The sequence below is a fragment of the Caenorhabditis briggsae genome (genome assembly GCF_000004555.2).
Source record: "Caenorhabditis briggsae complete genome, chrII, whole genome shotgun sequence".
Classification (NCBI taxonomy): Eukaryota; Metazoa; Nematoda; class Chromadorea; order Rhabditida; family Rhabditidae; genus Caenorhabditis; species Caenorhabditis briggsae.
Window position 1 is genome coordinate 3031944 of NC_013486.2, and position 19652 is coordinate 3051595.

General features: G+C 37.9%; 4 protein-coding genes across 4 annotated transcripts; 1 reads left to right on the top strand and 3 right to left on the bottom strand.

Moving 5' to 3' along the window:
- Positions 1-5841: 5841 nt before the first annotated feature.
- On the bottom strand, positions 5842-7805 carry CBG13388 (the record flags this gene model as incomplete). Its single annotated transcript, XM_002629977.1, has 4 exons — positions 5842-5928; positions 6598-6913; positions 7086-7624; positions 7671-7805. The coding sequence occupies 4 exons, from the start codon at positions 7803-7805 to the stop codon at positions 5842-5844; spliced, it is 1077 nt and encodes a 358-aa protein (XP_002630023.1).
- A 1150-nt stretch (positions 7806-8955) lies between these two features.
- CBG13387 lies at positions 8956-9512 on the top strand (the record flags this gene model as incomplete). The annotated part of the gene is made up of 2 exons (XM_045241857.1): positions 8956-9024; positions 9078-9512. 2 exons carry the CDS (start codon positions 8956-8958, stop codon positions 9510-9512), a joined length of 504 nt encoding a protein of 167 aa, XP_045095159.1.
- Positions 9513-10405: 893 nt separating this feature from the next.
- Positions 10406-14094, bottom strand: Cbr-kin-15 (the record flags this gene model as incomplete). Its single annotated transcript, XM_045241858.1, has 8 exons — positions 10406-10501; positions 11474-11579; positions 11626-11972; positions 12170-12413; positions 12457-12586; positions 12677-13002; positions 13595-13762; positions 13991-14094. 8 exons carry the CDS (start codon positions 14092-14094, stop codon positions 10406-10408), a joined length of 1521 nt encoding a protein of 506 aa, XP_045095160.1.
- A 2047-nt stretch (positions 14095-16141) lies between these two features.
- On the bottom strand, positions 16142-18831 carry Cbr-kin-16 (the record flags this gene model as incomplete). Its single annotated transcript, XM_045241859.1, has 9 exons — positions 16142-16258; positions 16306-16411; positions 16756-16980; positions 17042-17151; positions 17280-17562; positions 17615-17741; positions 18234-18487; positions 18528-18701; positions 18722-18831. 9 exons carry the CDS (start codon positions 18829-18831, stop codon positions 16142-16144), a joined length of 1506 nt encoding a protein of 501 aa, XP_045095161.1.
- Between the last annotated feature and the right edge of the window lie 821 nt (positions 18832-19652).

A 19652-nucleotide genomic window follows, 5' to 3' on the forward strand; every position in this document is an offset into this window, starting at 1 on the left:
TGTTTGTTTGAATTGAATTTTCAAATAAAAAACCATACAGTACGTGTCTCGGATAGTTATGATTTTTTTGATAGAATTTAGGTTTTTGGTATGAAGGGAAAAGGTAAAGGGTTACGATAAAAGCTAAAAAATAGATTGGGTATAAAAAGGAGCATAGATTCCAGAATATGCACAAGAATCAGACAATTGAAATCTACCGTATTCCCTCTAATAGAAGACCACCCAAACAGTCAACTTTGTGCTAAATCGCACTCTTCTGATGGTAATGGGAATGTGCATTGCATCCCCCGCAATCACTTTCTTTTATTAAATTCTTTATCATGTAATCAGTATAAAAGCCCATCTATTGTATCATTCTATATCGTTCAATAAACCAATGTAGTTTTAAAACAAACTTTGAGCTCAAATATCTTGGTTCCTATAAAAGATGCCATAAAATTATCAACTTATACCAGCAAGCTGGTGCGCCTTCGGCGCGATTCAATCTATTTTTTTCAAATGTTCGTCGCTTCGTTTCTCACTTTTTCTAAATAAAAGTGTCACATAAATATATATGTATTTTTCAATTTTATCAAAAGTCCACAGACGGACACGAGGACAGACAGACGCCTCTAGCGTTTTATTAATAAGGAAGATTGGTGATATTATGATCAACGATTTATCAGTAGACAGTTTTTTGATATCTCTTATAGGAACCAAGATAATTGAGCTCAAAGTTGACGCCTTCGGTGGGCTTCTATTAAAGGAAATATGGTGTTTTTCGGCTTCTTGGAGTTTAGGATTTCCAGAATTTAGTCTGAGACAGTCAGTTCATTTCAAGCGCATAAATCCTACTACTCCATTCCAAACGTCTTCAGAACTCAAAATGCAAAAAAAAAAAACCAGAAACTAAAAAGTTCCAAAACCTTCTTCTTCTTTTTCTCTCATCTTCTCTCTTCTCCCGCCAAAAAGAACATAAATAACGAAGGTCTCGGTGAGAATGGTGTGTTGGTTTTTCGGCGGGTGGTGGTGGCTCATGTTGTTTTTGGACGCCTTCCGTCCATTTTTTCTTCTTTTTTTACCACTGCACACTATTATTCATACGTCCGAAGAAAAAAAAAATGGAAAAGGAAGGGTCCATATTGTGCCCAGTGAGTAGGTGAAAGCCGTTTCAGACACTTGACAGATGAGACTACCAAGATTGAAATGGAATTTGATGAATGAAAAAAAAAATTGGTGTATTTTGTAGAAGATTGACAAATTGTCAGAGAATTACTGATAGCGAGATCTAGAAGACTTCGAAAATTCTGAAGAAATTTTGAAGTGATTTGGGATTTTGAGATCGTATGATAATTGAAACGGTCCAAAGTGAGGTACTGTAGGGATTACTGTCATTATTGATTTCCAGTCACTATCCTGATACTCTTCTTCTTGTCTCCTACGCCCTCCTTCACCTCCAGATGACCCTATATTCTTATATGCCTTCTATGCCTTCACCTGTCACCGTCCGCGTGGCCGACTGGATAACGTGTGCGGTTGTGGGACCATCGGCGGACGTTCGATTCCCCGGTGGTCTTCGACTGATGACATGAGGAGGACCCATGTCTCCACCGCACATCGTTAAGGCACTTCGGACGCTGGAGGACCGCTGGAGGACCGCTGGAGGACCAGCAACGACAAGCAAGGAGCGAGCGAAGAAAGGAAGGAAGGATTGATAATAAATTATACTGTACTGAATTGTAATTAAAAGAATAAAACTATTTTTCATTAATTTCTTTTAAGGAACTCATAAAATCGGATGTTCAAGGTAAGTTTCGGATCACTAGGCTCTAAAATATAGACATTTGAAAGTTTAAAACGATTTGAAAATAGAAAATGCTATATTTCTTACATAAAAACCTGTAATTTCTAGAGTCTAGGAATCTATTAGGTTGGCTAAAAAATAATGAGTGGCGTGTTTGTCGGAACGTATTTCTCTATCCGAAGAACATTTTTGCTTCCCCCTTTTTTTTATTCGAAAGAGCGTTTTTTTGCGCATCGTTTGATATATAGTCTCAGTTTCCCATTCTGTTTTTTCGATTGGGAATTCCGTTTAGAAAACGTCGTTCCAAAAAATGCGCGGGAAGGTGCAAATTTAAGTTGGTCAAAAATGCCGCGCAAGCTCTTAGTTCTCTCTCAAAAGTATTCAAAAAAGCTTTTCTATAAAAAATTGATTCGTACGCTAGTTTGAACGTTTTCATAATGACGATGAAAGCTTGGAAGACCGTGAACACACCGTTCGACCAAAAATCATTGACAGTGAACTGCTGAGAGACTTAAACGAGTCGGATCCTTGTCAAACGACTCGTAGTCTTTCAGAACCGTTTTCTTGTACTAATGGTACCATTGAAAACCATTTGTACAAATTGGAAAGTCGAACAGTTGCGGAAGTTTTTTCCTACAACCATTCCCTCCTCGCACTTATCAGAATTATCCTTCTTTTCTCGAAGAATATCGCCTTTCTCGATTCTTATGTTATGTCGGATGATAAAGTGATTCAGTACGATAATACTACTCAGAATAGACGACGGTTGTCCCCCGGAGAACCGGCCAAAACAACTCGAAATGAGAGATATACGGAAAGAAAGTAATGCTATGTGTATGTTGGAAGAGCAAGGGTCTTGTATGTTTTGAAGTTCTGGAAAAAGGTCTAACAGCCACTACTAAACTCTATCAATGATAATTGGGCCAAATGCAGCAAGCTTTGAGACGTCAAGGTGTGAATACACCAACGACAAAACTCCTTCATGATAATGCTCGGCCGCATGTGTCAAAAGTCACTCAGCAGAAAATCGAGGAAATGGGCTGGGAAGTTCTCCCTCATCCGCCAAGTAGCCCTGATTTGGCACTTTCAGATTTCTAGTAATTTATATCAATGCGACCCTCATTAGCCGAGAAACATTTCAAAAGCCGCGTTGAGACCGAAAAATGGGTGGTCGCCTACTTTGGGTCGCAGCCAGTGGGGTTCTTTCACAACGGACCCCATTCTTTGCGCGGATGTTGGCTGCAAGTAGTTGATAATTATGGCAAATAGCTTTTGAGTTAATCTTGTCTACTTCCTTTTTTATGAAAAATTCAATTAATCATAAAAACAACCATTATTTTTTAGCCAACCAAATAATATTGAACTGTAGATGCTGGGCTCCCGATGATTCTAGAATTTAAGAATTTTCAAAGGCCATTTTCAAATATCTGGAGCTTGGCTGTCAAGTTTCCAGTTGCTTCGAAAATTATAGAAGTTGTAAAACAGACCTCGATTGAAAACATTGAATTCACATAGTTTTTCAAAATTTCCTAGTTTTCCAGCTATTTGTCGATTTCTCAAAGACACCTATTTTTCAAGTTTTCAGTACAAAAACGGGGCAAAATGCATGTCTTATAGAAATCGGCAAATAGCTGAAAAACTAAGAATTTTCAAAAAATTCTATGAATGCAAATTTTTCAATCTAGGTCTGTTTAACACTCTCGAAAGTTTTCAAAGTGATCGGAAACTTGACAGCCTAGCTCCGAACTTCTGAAAATGAGCAAAAATCAACTGAAAAACGCCTTTTAATAGGTGTTTTATTGACCAGTACTATTATTCCGAAAAAGCTACTGAGATTCCAAAAATTTGAGATTGATGAAAATCATCCTTTCGAAACACACTTTTAAACATTCTCAATTTTTAGGGTACTGTAACTTCGTTGCCAATTTCCAGCAATATGATTTAAAATTACACAAATCCTAAAACCTCCAAACGAACACCTTCATAAAAATGGGAATTGAGAAGGATGGGGTGAAACCCGAAACTGAAAGTGGTTTCTAGATTGTATTGTTAAAATAGACATCGGAGAAACAGACATTGTGAAGAGTACACTAATCCGCTTTCGCGCCTCTCTTTCGCTCTCCATTTCACAAAGTACCAATTCGTCTTCTTTGTCGTCGTTGTCGCCACAAATTTTCTCAAACCCAACAACGCTCCGTTTTTCAATTCTAGCAGAAGTCGACATGTCAATTCGCACTACACTAACAATTAAACAGAAAAGGGAGAGAGGGCTCAATGAGCACAAATGCGATGGGTAGATGGGACGATGAAGAAAGGAAGGAAGGGGAGGGACAATGTGTTCTTTTTTGAGGGATGGGTCAGTGAGAATAGGAGGAATAGGGTAATAAAACCGCGACTTATGGTCCATAAGGAAGAGAATGCATTAGCTGCCAAAAATAGGCTTGCAGTAATCTCAACTCTGATAAAGTCTAAAAAGAAAGGACACCGTGAAATGGAAAAATTTCCTTTCATTCTGTCAAAAAACCAACTTTCTAGGATATCTAGAAGACGAGATACACTTCTAACAAGATTCGCAAGTTAGAAACGCAGACAACAAGACACACTACGTCTCTACCCTCCAAAACTTTAATTGACTGTATCTCGGTTCCTAGAAGGCCTAGAAAGTTGGTTTTTTGACAGATAGAGAGGAAATTTTCTGTAAAATTTTAAAATTTTTCTTTCAAAGTTTAGCAGGCTAGAGACGCAAACAACAAGACACACTGCGTCTCTAACCTTGAAAGCTTGAAATCGCTGTATTTCCTAGATGAGCTAGAAACCTGGGTTTGGGCCAAAATGAAGAAAGATTATAATACTTTTGAATCAGTAATATTATGATTTTTTGGAATTCCAAAACCTTCAAATTTTCGTTTTAGCTCAAAAGTCCAAATTTCTACAAAAAAGGGCTTCAAAATTTCACACACTTCTATCCATACTTGTAACGGACCGGGCCGGACTTTTTCCCGAATTTCGGAGGCCCGGCCCGGCCCGGCGGGCCTGTCATTCCACAAGTTTTGAAAATTTCAAAAAACACATAAGGACCCTTATGTGATTTTTTTCGATAGAAAATTTTTTTCGAGTTTTTTTTTTGATATTTTTTGATCAAACAGACAAACAATCCGAAAAGCACAAAAAAATATAGAAAATTGTATTGAGAGCTCAAAATTCGGTTCAAAATGACAGAATTTTTTGCTACCGGGCCTTGAAATTTTCCTCAGGCCCGGCCCGGACCCGGGCTTTGGCGGGCCGGGCCGGAATTTTACAAGTATGCTTCTATCCATTTTTTTGTTTTTCTAGCTTATCTGGGAATTGAGGGACCGCGCTTTAAAGTTTGGAAAGACGCAGATAGTTAGAGTGTCTCGTCGATATGTGCTTCTCGCATCAGTCTCAAATAACATTGCAATAAGCTTGAAATGAGCAAAAGGTTCGCTAAGTCATCCAAACGCCTGAAAGATCTTCCAGGCCATCTTCCGAAAACCAATTTCAAAATGGAAAACCAAATAAAGTATATGTAAATGAAGCGGAGAGCCCGAGAAAGAAGAGGGGGAGATGGAAATGGAAACAATGTTTAATGGCTCATCCTTCATTTGGGATGAAATGAAAGGGGGCCCTTCTCCTATCCTCAGGGGACAAAATGTGTGGTACGAAACTAAGAAAACCACGTATCTCCCCCAAATCTAGATATCCAATATCTAGTAGGTCAAACTTCTTCATAGAAACAACTTTCAACACTTTGAGTTTTTTGGGTACATTCAAAAAACCCTGAATATTTCTTACAATTTTTGTCTGTGGTGTTGAATTCCCAACAGGGAGTTGTCGATAATCTGAAAAGGAAAAAACGAAAAGAGTGAAAAAGAAAAACTTTTCTTTCTTCTCTCTCGCCTTGTAAATTCAATTTAGGCCTTCTTCTTCTTATTCTTTCTTTCTTGCTTCTGAATTTGTTTAGAAGTTTGTTAAAGTAAAAAAAAATTCAAAAACATTTTATTCATTGCATTGAGAACTTCGTCAGGGAGTTAAACATTTTAGGTTGGGACCGGAGCACCTGCAGCCGGTGATTTGTTGTCTTTTTCTTTTTTGAGATCCGGACGCATTACAGTGAACGAGCAGACCTGGAAGATGTAATGGTTATAAAAATCCAAACACTTTGGAAACTCCGATCTTCGATTTTTCTTCTTGAAATTTTACACGTTTCTGTCCAAAAATGAACTTTCTAGCTCATCTGGGAGCCGAGATATCAATATTTTAAGTTTCTGAGACGCAGGGTGTCTCGTCGTCTGCGTCTCTCACCCCCTAAACTTCAAATCGCTGTATCTCGGCTTCAAGATAAGCTAGAAAAACAAAAATTAGACATAAATGTGTGAAAAATTCAAGGAGCGCATTTTTCCTAAAAATTCAGAATCTTGAGCTATTTAGAGATTATAAAATTCGGAGGTCTTGAAATACCCAAAAAAGTAAATATATGAACTCGACAAATATTGATATTTGGCTTCATTTTGGTCCAAAACCCAGGTTTCTAACTTATCTAGGAGCCGAGATACAGTCATCTGAAGTTTCAGGAGGTTAGAGACGCAGTGTGTCTCGTCGTCTGGCGTCTCTCACCACTTCAACTTCAAAGCGATGTATCTCGGATCCTAGATGAGCTAGAAAGTTCATTTTTGGATAGAAACGTGTGAAAAATAGAGAAGAAAAATCCCAGATCTGGATTTTCAGATTTTTTGAAACATTTTTTTTCAAAATTTCAGAAAATGCCGACCAAATACAAGCTTTAAAAGCATTACCATTTCCTCATCAATCGTCATCACCGCCGCAGCATTATTCATCGTTCCACAATACGATGGAGCCGAGAATATTGTAACCAGTTGGCGATCGGCAAAGAACTCGTATCCATCATCAACCACCTGATGTGCACGAACGATCAATTCCAGATTGTGCATTTTCAGGAATTTTTTGACAGCTTCTGTACCGAACACTCGACCAGCACCTCGAAAGGATTCATTGTACATCTGAATCGAGTGATCAGGATCCGCCCAAGTCAGATCAGCAATCACACCGATATCAGGGATGTCACATGGGCGTTCCACTTTGTCTAGTTGCCTAAAATTCATAATGAAATGAGCATGTAAGAAATCTAGAAAATTTATGACTGGAAAATTTCCCGGAAAAAATTCGTTGAAATAACTGTCGGGGAAAACTCCCGAAATTTGGGAAAACGAGATTCCCAATTTCCCACATTGAACAAGCCTAATTGACACTTTTGTGCACTTACTTTAAATCCACCAAGTCCTCAGAAATTCCCCCGTGCATGCAAATAATTTTATCACTGATCACTGCACACAACGGCATACAATAGAATGCCATCTGGAATGCGTCGTAGAGAGTGACAGAGTATCTTTTACGACATTCCAGGAAGAATCCGTATTGCATGTTGACGGGACGGCTCTCGTGATTTCCTCGGAGCAACGAAACCTTATCAGGATACAGGATTTGATAGGCAAAAAGAAGCGACATGACCTCAATTGAAAATGGTCCACGATCCACGTAGTCCCCAAGAAACAAGTATTTGGTCTCGGGAGGCCATCCATTCAACTCGAGAAGTGCCAAAAGATCCGAATACTGGCCATGTATGTCACCGCAGATTTTGATAGGTGCTCTGACCTCCAACTTGACATTATTCTTCCAGAACGTCTCTCGTGCACGGTAGCACAGCTCGATCAGCTCCTTCTCAACGAACAATTTCTGACAGTGACTTTGAGTCCAACCTTTGAGCCGGTCGATTACACTATTCAACCAAGCGACAACTTTTAACTGGAAAATTGAATAAAGAGGAAAAATTCTGATTTTTAAAAATCACTTTTTGCTTGTCATTTCCTGCCGCTTTGTGCGCCGGGGTGTCCATTAGGCTCCACGAAGGAGAACGATTCCAAACTGATTTTTCTTGATGTTGGCTGAATGTGATGGCTGGTACGTGGGTGATTTTGAGAGGCATGAATAAATATGTTAACTGGGTTCACGAGAATAATATAGAAATCCGAGAAGCTGAAGATACCCGTCAACTTTGAGCTAAATTATCTCGGTTCCTATGAGAGCTATCAAAAATTATTCAACTAATAAAATATAGCGGATACTTTGTGAAATATTTTGTCAATTGAAAGTTTTTTGAAATTTTTTTGCAGAAATCGATATAATTGAGTTCATAGTTGGCGGTTTGGGTTTCAATTAGAACAAATACAATAGTCGGATCTACTGAGAATTTCAGTTTTTTTTTGATTTTCAGCCATTTGATAATTTTAAAGAACTGCTTAGAACTTTGAATTTCAATATTATTTAACTTCAAATGAATTCATTCTTTTCTCTCTGAAGCACAACATCTCATGAGATCAAAGCTATCAAAGCATCTCAAAGTATCAAAAATACCTTTCGCTTTAGATAATAGTCACATATTCGTCAACTTTGAACACAACTATCTCGATTCCTGTAAAATATATCAACAATTTGTCAACTGATGAATATTATGTTTTTCGTTGAATAGCGGAGAAAAAGGACGCGCGAGATTAAAGGCGCACACACTTTCTGGGCGCCGCGGGTCTCGAAGCGAACATGCCCGAACGGGCATGAAACTCGAATTTTGAAATCATTCTACGTGTTTTAACAAGTCACCCAGCCCACCCACCCGGGGGAAAAGAGAAAAAGAGAAAAAGAGAGAAATGAGAGGGAAAATAGATTAACTATAATTTTCAGAAGGAGCCAAAAGACAGTTCGTCGAGGAACTCAAGCAGAAGGCAGGAGAAGGGTTTAAACACCACATCGAGAGACTCAAGATGATCCCCTTTGAAGCCAAAGCTACGTCCACAGCTGCCGCTTACAAGGCAGAGAACGACAAGAGAAATTCGTGGATTTCTCAGAAGAAGCTTCAAATGGACGAGTCGTCATTTCTGTTATACTTGTTGGACAGAGCTAAGCAAATCGGGAGTAGTGCTTTGGCGAAGATCTCGGATGCCTATCAAACAGCAAATGAAGGCATTTCAGCCATCGGAGCGTCTTTTGTGTCAGACATCATCAAGTCAAAAAGAAGAGAGGAAAGCCTGCTAAAGAAAGAAGTAGTGAAAGTGACTATGGAGGATGTGCAGAAGATCACAATGTTGGCAATGAAAGAAGACAGTCCGGAGAGGGATCGAGATGCGTTGCTGGCAATTCTATCGTTCAATGTCAGCTAAGAGCATCGGAAGCAGCTGAGATCAAGTGGGCAGGAGTAACACAGAAAGACGGGATGATTGAGGTGCATGTAGAGAAGGCAAAGAATGACCAGAATAGACTTGGAAGACGTTCGTTTTTCAACTACGAGCCAGGCAGCGATGCGGACATCTTGATGTGCCGATGGAGACTTCGAACCAAAGGGAAGTGTCCATACGTCTTTTCACACCTGGACGGTTCGAAGAAGCTCTCGAAACAAGCCATTTCGACGCTCTCGACGAAGATGCTGGCAGCGATCGGGAAGCCGGGAGCGGCTTATCACTGCTTCAGAAGAGGAGGAGCCAACCACATGAGGAGAATCGGGCATTCAATGGGGGAAATTCAATGCAGAGGAAGATGGAGATCGGCGGCAGGACTTCAGCGGTATCTCACTGATGTTCCAACAGCTCAAGGATGTCTACAGTCTCAGGCAGAGTTCGACGACGAGGACGACGAAGATTAATAATACTGTAATATTTATAGGTTTGAATTGTTTTACTAGCTGTTTGTTGTGTTATACTAACTCGATTATCATGTTCTATCAAATCTCAATTTTTTTTGATCTCCCAAACATTTTCTCCCGATCTCCTATACCGTTTTCTCCCCGAATTCAAATTATTGATTTTATTGTAATATTTCTTGATTCCTTCCCGAGTGTGTGTGAGTTGCCACACTCGGTTGTATGTGTCTGTATCCTTTACACGACCTTATTATTCCACGTAAAACCTATTTAGTAATAAACATGTAACATAAATTCCTTTTTCGAGTGATGAAACAGAAAAACATATCTCTTGAAGCGGAGAGAAAAGAGAATTATTTATCATAATATCACTGACATTTTACGAGTTGACACATTTATAGTATCTCTTATAGGAACTGAAATAATTGAGCTCAAAGTTGACGTTTTAGGTGGGCTATTAGAGAAAATACGGTAGTCAGCTTATATATCCTATATATGGCTTATATATCTCAGGCGTCGCCGGTTACTTCTGGCCTGATCTTGGTCAGATTCTCACAAAGACATTGTGGGAAGCCGACCAAGATCCGACAAACTACCGGCCAGCTTCCGACCTCTTAACACGCAGTGCCTTCAAATTCCGGCCAAATCCGACTCTGACCAAATTCTGACCAAGATCCGTCGAAAAGCCGAGCCCCCCTCAACTTCCGTCCAGAAGTTGCAAGCCGAGATGGCCTTGTTTTTTTGTCTTCAGGGCGAAGCTATTTGAAAAAAAATTTAAGAACCATAAAATAAAAACTTTATAACAACTTTATATTCTAATAAACAAGTTTTACGCCGTAAAATCAATTGATCTCGATAGTAAATTTGTACATGTCCCAAAATTGTCCAAAAAATTATTATTCATCATCATCATCATCATCTTGAACCCAATCAGACAGCTTCCGTTGCTTCTCTGCCTCCAATTGTAAATTATGCTCGATTTCTTCAAATAACTGAAAAACTATACCTTACAGAAAACACTATATACCCTCAATAGAAGCCCACCAGAACCGTCATCTTTGAGCTCAGTTATCTCGAATCCTGTGTAAGATATCAGAAATTTGTCAACTGATAAATTATTTATCATAACATCACCAATACTTTATCAGTTTTCAAATTTTTCATATCTCTTATAGGAACCGAGATATTAGGTTGATGCAAAAATTTCTTTCAATTTTAAATGTTTAACTTTGAGAATTGATATCTGGTCAATGGGATGGCAAACCATTTGTGAAATGTCAAAGGCAATGTCTGTTAGTCAACCAAGTATTGTGACCGGATTAAAGTGTCATGACAACTTCAAGAACTGGGTCGAAGGGTTCTTCCAGCGCGACAATTTGAGATCTCCCGTGACTAGAGGTATCAGCCAAAAATTCATGTCGTTCGGTTGGACTATTCTTTTGTACCGTCTGTATTTTCCAGACCTTGACCTTTTGGATACATTGAGGCACTTAAACGTCATCTTGATAGAAAAAACCTCAAGTGAAAAGATGACACCAAAAAGGAGTTGACCCACTTTTTGAATCGCAGCCCTCGTCGTTCTGAGCCGATGGAATCAAAAACTGAAGCGTTGGCAGACAACTATCGATGCTCGTGGACATTACTTTCATTGATCTAACCCCATCCGCTTAGAGAAAAATGTGATCAAAAGTTTTACCAAAATCAAAAGAAACTTTCGTATCAACCTAATAATTGAACTCATAGTGAGCGAAATAGAAGGCAATCGAAACTGCCAACTTTGCTCTTAATTATCTCGCTGTCTATAGAAGACATCAAAATTCTGTCAACTGAGAAAATATTGGCGATGTTATGATAAAGATTTTATTAGTTGACACATTTTTGATATCTTCTACAGGAATTGAGATAATTGAGCTCAAAGTTGGTGGGAGTCTTCTAGAGGGAATACTGTAGTTCTAAACACTCACGGGTTTTGCTGCGGTACTCAAATGCTCCGCGAAGTATTCTAAGCAGAGAGAAAAGTTTGGACGAACGTCGACGTCGAGATTGAAGCACAATTCCATCACTTTGTACCTGAAAGTTCACTATTATTGCCCCTCGATAACAGATTCCAACTCACACTTCTGGATGGCAAAACTCGGGTCTCGATAAATGATTCCCAGCTTTCAAGTAAACCATCAAATCGTTTTTACTATTTTGGACTTCTTTGACATCTGCATACGGTTCTTTTCCCAGCGAAAAAATCTCATACAAACAAACGCCAAATGACCAAACATCTGATTTCTCATTGAATTTTTGAGTATCCCAACTTTCCGGGGAACTATAGTAATATGGAAGATGGGTTTCCATGTGTTTCACCCTGTAGTATCCTTTATTATTTTTTCTAGCCAAGCCAAAATCCGCAATTCGAATTGTTTTGTTCTTGTTGATAAGAATATTACGTAGAGCCAAGTCACGATGAACCAACTGTAACATTCGTTTAGAAAAAATACGGATGTCAATTTTGAGCTCAATTATCTCGGTTCATATTAGAGATATTGAAAATCTGTCAACTGATAAAATACTGCTGATATTGTGATAAATAATTTATCAGTTGTCAAAGTTTTGATATCCCTTGCAGTAATCGAGATAATTGAGTTCAAAGTTAATCGAGCTCAACAAACCCTAATCTTTGCCAAATAATCCATTCCATTTGCAATTTGATAGGCAAACGAAAGAAGATCATATGTTGATAATTTCGCCTTTCCATTCTCTGGTTCTTCTTTTGACAGGTACAACTTCTTTGTAGGAACCATATATCCATTTTGCGAGCTGATCAGCTTATTTTCGAAAATGTCTCGGCTTTTTCGCAAAAACTCCAAAAGGTCCCCGCATTCAACATACTCGGAAACAATCCAAGTTTCTGCTCTGAATATGAAAAATACACAATTCAATTTTTCCAGATCCTTACTGTTTTTGCAAGCCATTGACGACACCTCCAATAAGGCAAATCACATTAGGATGCTTTCCAATCGCACACATTAATTTAAGTTCTTCGTAAGTCAATTGCAAATTTGCCGCGTTGTAATGATGTATAGGACCTGCAATTCGTCTTTTTTAGACAATAAATACCGAAGTTGACAGTGTGAGGGCCCTTATATTTCAGGTTTTGCGGAAATCTAAAAACATACGTTTTAAAGCCACAGGAAGCGTTGGTCCCTTTTCCCACGTTGTGTTTGATCTCTTCAATAGACCTATATGAACCGCTCCGAACTGCCCATTTCCGATTGGCTTGAACATCTTTATATTGCTTCTTTTGATCTCGCGAGACTCGTCAAATTTGAGATAATCGATGCGTTCGTTGATTGGACCCGAAAGTAAGTCAGAAGGACATTCTTCGTTTTCTTGTTGTGTATTCAAGAGAGGTTCAGTTTCCTCTAGCTGCGTTATCGTTTCCATTGTGATATCTTCTCGTTGATGATTGTTTTGACTGTTATTGGGAGTGTCGTTTTCAGGGCTGAAATTGATTTTTCTTAAACTTTGGAAACTCTTTAGAGTCCAATCGTTTCAATCTTGGACAGTATCATAAAACCTGAATTAGGAGGGCCCATAAAAAAGGGCATCCGAGACTCTTATTAGAAAACCTGCCGCTAAACTTTGAGCGTATTTATCTCGTTCCCTGTATAAGATATCACAATTTTGTCAACTGATGTATGATTTATCATAATATCACCAACATTTTGCCAGTTTATTACTTTTTGATATCTGTCACAGGAAGCGAGATGAATAACTTTTAAATTAGCAATGTGGGACCTCTTCTCTTACAAGTTACGGTTGACTTACTCTTTTAACTTTCAACGTTGAGCTCAAATATCTCGGTTCCTGTAAGAGATATCAAAAAGTGGTCAACTGATAAACTGTTTATCATAATATAACTAACATTTTGTTAGTTGACTTATTTTTGATATCTGTAACAGGAACCAAGATATATAAGCTCAAAGTGCAGGTATGTTCCTGAAACCTCAAACTTGAGGCGTAAGGAACGTTTTCGTGATTTTTGTCTGTATTTTGACGCTATTGTGTTTGCGGAAATTCAAATTGAAACTCACCTATCATTATTCACTGATGATTGACTTTGTCTTCTTTTGCGAACTGTCCATAACATACACAGAACCACGAACAACATGATAAGAACACCATAGAGGAAAAAGAACAGAATCCATCTGTTTTGTTTCAGAGTAGCGTCGGTGAAAATGTTTCTTCGGTATCTTCGGGTCCTAAAATAATATTGAGGTTGTTTGAAGCCTACATACTGTAGAACTTGTGATATAAAGGCTTTCTGACTGACAAGGGAAGTGCTTTCAGACAGTGGTTGAGAATTTGTTCAAACTTTGGTCATTGGTACTTTTGGACACGCTGATCACAGCGCTGCTTTTATTTTTTGCCCCTTGCCCCTCACAAAAAAGTTATGGGCTCTGAAAGTGATTTCAGTGCTAATTTCTCACTTTTGGAGTGAATTTTCGGAGGGGTTAATAACAGTTGTTCGGAGTTTCTCGAATGTAAATCGTACTTTTGAAGGTTTCTCTACAATCTGAGAAAGTAGCCTCATTTTTCAAAAAAAAATTTTTTTGAAAAAAAGTCGCCATGGGGTACCCCCTTTGGAAATTTTTACAATTTTTTGAAAAATTTTCAAATGTGCTAAAATGATTTCTAAACGAAAAAAAACCCGATAAAATGAGTCTTTTCATGAAATTTGGCATTCTAAATGTTTTTGGAAATCACAAATATGTGCTTTCTTTCAAAATTTTAATGGATCGTAGGCCATCGGTAATCACCCAGTAGCACTCAAATCTTGTAAAAACATAGGTTTACATAATTTCTGACTAATTTATTACTTTTCCGCATCCAAACTGAGCAAATCTGGGTGGTCCTGACTAACAATTTGATTAAAGGTGGTTTTCCAGCAGTTCTAACAAGAAAATTTCAAAATGATTCTTGGGTTTTTTTTTCGAAACAAGTCAAAAATTTTTTTTCAAAATTAATAAAAATCTGAATGGAAATTTTTTCTAAAGGTTTTGACACATTTTGAGATTTCCAGCAAGATCAGAAAAACAAAACAGAAAACAAATTGGGAAAAGAGGGATCGAACTAACCCTTGTCAGTTACCACCATCCCTCTTCACCACTACACCACACTTGCTGTTCCTCACTGCTCCCACAATTTGTATAAGAAAGGGGGAGATCGCGCTCACGCTTTTAATGCTTTAACAGAGGTGAAATTTCAGACGCGTTTTTTTCAGATTCTAGGTACCGAGGGGCACGAAAAAAAGTCGTCTCGTTATTGACCATGTCTGAAAGTATATGTGTACCAATTTTGAAAAAATTCTCAAACACTGTCTGAAAACACTTCCCTTGTGAGATATCAAAAAGTTGTCAACTGATTAAATGTTTATCTTATTATCAAAATTATTATATCAGTTGAAACGTTTTCTATATCTTTCAGAGAAGTTGAGATATCTGATTTTAAACTTGACTGTGTGTGTGTGTGTGTGTGTGTGTGTGTGTGTGTGTGTGCGTGTGTGTGTGTGTGTGTGTGTGTCTGTGCGCGTGTGTGTGCGCGCCCGCCCGCCCGCCCTTCTATTACAGGTTTATAATAAATGCCACTCACTTTGATATGGGTACGGAATAAGCACATGTGACGAGGGTGATTATAATAAGGGAACCCCTCATATTAATCGAATTTCCATTTATCCATTCACAGGTTAAAAAATATAATAATCGAAAAAAAGAAATAGAAGAACAAGAAGAGAAAATCAAACCAAAGAGAAAACGGAAATCCTTTTTTCTCTATTACCTAATCAATCAAAAAATAGAGGCATCAATGCCATTTGACGTAATTGATACGGTGTATTGTATCGGGAGAATTAAAGAAAAGAGAATGCGTTGAATTTTAGTTTAATCTTCTGACAAGTAACTGCAAAAAGTGATGTTTTGTTGGAGTGAAACTTTTTGCGCCAGGCAACAGATACTACAAGTTCAGAGAAAATCAAATAGTTTGGCTGATGGTTGCTCAAGAGCAAATTAGAGATGAAACACGGGGAAAGGGCCTCTCTTGTTTGCTCTAATGGAGACGGACATCTAGATATTTGGAAATACAGAAACTATTTGAACTTGAAATTCAGAAATTCAGAAATTCAGAAATTCAGAAATTCAGAAATTCAGAAATTCAGAAATTCAGAAATTCAGAAATTCAGAAATTCAGAAATTCAGAAATTCAGAAATTCAGAAATTCAGAAATTCAGAAATTCAGAAATTCAGAAATTCAGAAATTCAGAAATTCAGAAATTCAGAGATTCAGAAATTCAGAAATTCAGAAATTCAGAAATTCAGAAATTCAGAAATTCAGAAATTCAGAAATTCAGAAATTCAGAAATTCAGAAATTCAGAAATTCAGAAATTCAGAAATTCAGAAATTCAGAAATTCAGAAATTCAGAAATTCAGAAATTCAGAAATTCAGAAATTCAGAAATTCAGAAATTCAGAAATTCAGAAATTCAGAAATGTTTCTTCTTCTTTTATGAATTTTTTTGTTGCGATTTTTTGGATTTCTGTAAAAAAACGTTCAAATTTTTATTGATTTGTACAAAATAAAACAAGCTAAACAGATTTAAGATCAACTTCAGAAGCTTCCGACCGATTAATTCTTATCCAATCATCCAACTTCCTCTGGCTTTCCGCTTCCAATCGGAGCATGTCTTCCACAAAGTCATAAACCTAAAAATTCATTTTTGCGCGTTTTTTAAAAGTTTCTAGCAACTTACATGCTCCGCGGACTTTTTCATATGCTCCACAAAATACTCTACGATATGAGTGAATGTTGGTCGCAGTTCTGGTTTGGCATTCCAACATAATTTCATGAGATCGTATCTGAAATTTTGAGCTCAATTATCTGGGTTCTTTCTAAAAATGTCGAAAATCTGTCAACTTATCAAATACTGCTGAAATTATGATTAACAATTTATCAGTTGACAGAATTTTGATATCTCTCATAGGAACCGAGATATTTGAGCTGGAGTGTAGTTACCGTACTTGCTCGAATAGAAGCCCACCGTAACCGTCAACTTCAAGCTCAATTGTCTCGATTCCTATGAGAGGTATTAAAAATCTATCAACTGATGAATTATTGCTGATATTATCATGAACAATTTAACAGCTGAAACTTTTTTGATATCTCTTATAGGAACCGAGATAATTGAGCTTTGATATCTTACAACTCCACGTGGCAATGATCAGGTTGCAAGCAACGTCTTCCACTTTGAATATAAACATAGATATCTTCATTATCAATGGTAGGATATGGAAGACCACCAAGTGTAAAAAGCTCGTAGAGACAGATTCCAAATGACCAAACATCGGATTGCTGAGTGAATTTCATGTTGTGGACAGCTTCTGGAGACATCCAACGGATAGGAACTGGGACCTCTTTGGAAGATTGTCTTAAGAAAAATTTTGGTTACATTTTGTGTTGAATTGAGGTGTCTAAGCACCTTGCCTCACTTATAATATGTTTTGTCATCATACTTTCTTGCCATTCCAAAGTCTGCTATCCGAATGGTCTTGTTCTTTTTAAGAAGGACATTTCGAAGAGCCAAGTCTCGGTGTACTAGCTGAAACTCTTTTTTTGAAAAATTCGGTCTTTTCAACGAATTATTGTTTTTCAAGCTATGTCAGTTCGTGATATCCGTTTTCATGTCGTTTAGATAATTGTGAACTGTTTATTGCCTGATAAGCTTACCGGAATCGTGGACAAATATTGCATTCCGTTAGCAATTTGCAATCCAAACGAAAGCAAGTCTGAAGTCGTCAATGAGTCCAAATTCTGACTAATCGCTTTCTCCGTCTCCCCTTCTTCATTTTTAAAATGATACGTTTTCCTCTTAGCGCTCAATGGGGTCAGATAGCTGACTGGTTCAGTTTTATCCGGTACCAAATGATCTTCGAAGAGGTGACGGTGCTTTCTGACGTACTCTAGCAAGTCTCCCTGATCTATATATTCTGTCACAATTAGAAGATGTCCTCTGAAAATTTTAAGTTTTTTTGAACTCTGAAAATATAAGCTGGTCTACTCACTTCCTCAATTCCGAGGTGACCGCACCAACTAGTGCCAAAACATTTGGGAATTTCCCAATTGCACACATCAATCGAAGTTCAGCGGCTAGCATACTGATTTGGTCCAAGGCATATGTATTTTTGACGGCTGAAATAAATAGAAATTGTTAAATTTTCAGAATTTCAGAGTAACGCTTCCATTTGGTCAGGAAATTCAGCCAACCGACCGACTGTCGACTGGATCTGTGATCGTCAACACGCCAGAGAGCGTTTGAGTGTTAGTTTTGGGGAATATTAAGCGGAAATTTTCCTTCAAATCTGTTCAAAAACCATCTTTCTAGGATTTTTAGAAGCCGAGATACATACCTTCAAAGTTTCGCAAGCTAGAGACGCAGACAACGTGACACACTGCGTTTCTAACCTCCCAAACTTCAAATGGGTGTATCTCGGTTCCTAGAAGATCTAGAAAGTTGGTTTTTTGACAGAATTGCAAGGAATTTTCTGCTCTTTAAGGTTACATGCGAAAATGAAAAGTCAAGTTTCTAGCCGGGTGACAGCCGACCGAGCTGACCGAATTGGCTCAGACGGCAGTAGATCGGTTTTCGACCGACCGAAACAGAGACCTCATTTTAAAGCTCACATTTCACTGCAACTTCCAATTTCATTTTTTGCTCATCCTCGGTTTTTGGATCCGCCATTTTGAGGTATCCCTTTTTGACCACCCCAAACATTCCATGTCCCAAAACAGGACCTTTTTCCAAATTCTCTTTTGCGATTTCGTAATTCTTTTTATACGGTAGATAATCGATTTTATCATTTATAGGCGCGTCTTTCATGGATTCTGGAACCGGGTCTTCACTCCCATCCAACTCCTGGCAAATGTTTTCGAAATGCCTGAAATTTTAGAAGATGAAGGATTAGCGAATCTACTCACATTTTACTGTTCCTCGCTTGAAACTTGGACCTTCGAAGTCGCCAAACCAAGAATCCAATAAACGCCAAAAGCACAAGAAAGCCATAAATGAAGAAGAATACTGTAGTTCGAATTTTGAAAATTGATCCTCCTTGTGGTTCTTTTTTGACATCATCTGATCGGGTAACTCGGTTTCTGAAACTTCGAAAAAAAACTGGAATTCCAGAAAAAAGAAATTAACGCACCCGAAACTTTCAGAATCAACACATGATGCTAGAAACAACAGAGCCAGTAAGGTGATCGGAGTTTTGATACCGCATAACATATCCTGGAAATGAACAATTTTTTGAGCTCATATATCTCGGTTCCTGTGAAAGATATCAAAAAGTGATCAACTGATAAAATGTCAATCTTTATATCAAAAATATATTGTCAGTTGACCACATTTTGATATCTTTCAAAGAAACCGAGATAAGTGAGCTCAAATTTGAAAGTGAAGGGTGGCGTTCTATTAGAGTGCCAACGGTAATTCAATGTCGGAAAAAGGGAAACAAATGAGGACAGTTAATCAAAGACTTAACCCTAAAAAACTAGTAAACAAAAAAATCAATACATATATCACCTGAAAATTCACTCTACTTGTCTTACCGAGACAAGTAGAGTGAATTATAAAAAATCTCGACGAAAACAAAATGAATCTCTCTTTTTCTCTCATTTTCATCTACACACAAACACCCATAGAGGAACGTGATTGATATCAAAAGATATTGACAGAAAATGGCAGTGGATCTAATTTTTGACCTCGAGAAAATAACAAAATGAAACCCCAAACTTTCTCATCAAATCAAAGTCCCCCTCCCCCCATGCCAACTTTAAGTTCATTTATCTTGGTTCCTGTGAGAGATATCAAAAAGGGATAAACTGATAAAATGTTGCCGATATTATGAGAAACATTTTAGGGGGGGGGGGGGTGTCTGAAATTATACGGTATTCAAAGAATTCAAGCTGAGTATGAGGAATCGTTAGCAAGTGATTGGTGTGTTTTTGGATCATTTTAACGTTATGGCTTAACTTTTGCAAATTGCGTTTTCTAGGCCAAGCACTGTTTTGGCCTTGAAATGGTCAGATATTCACCTGGTGTGGTTT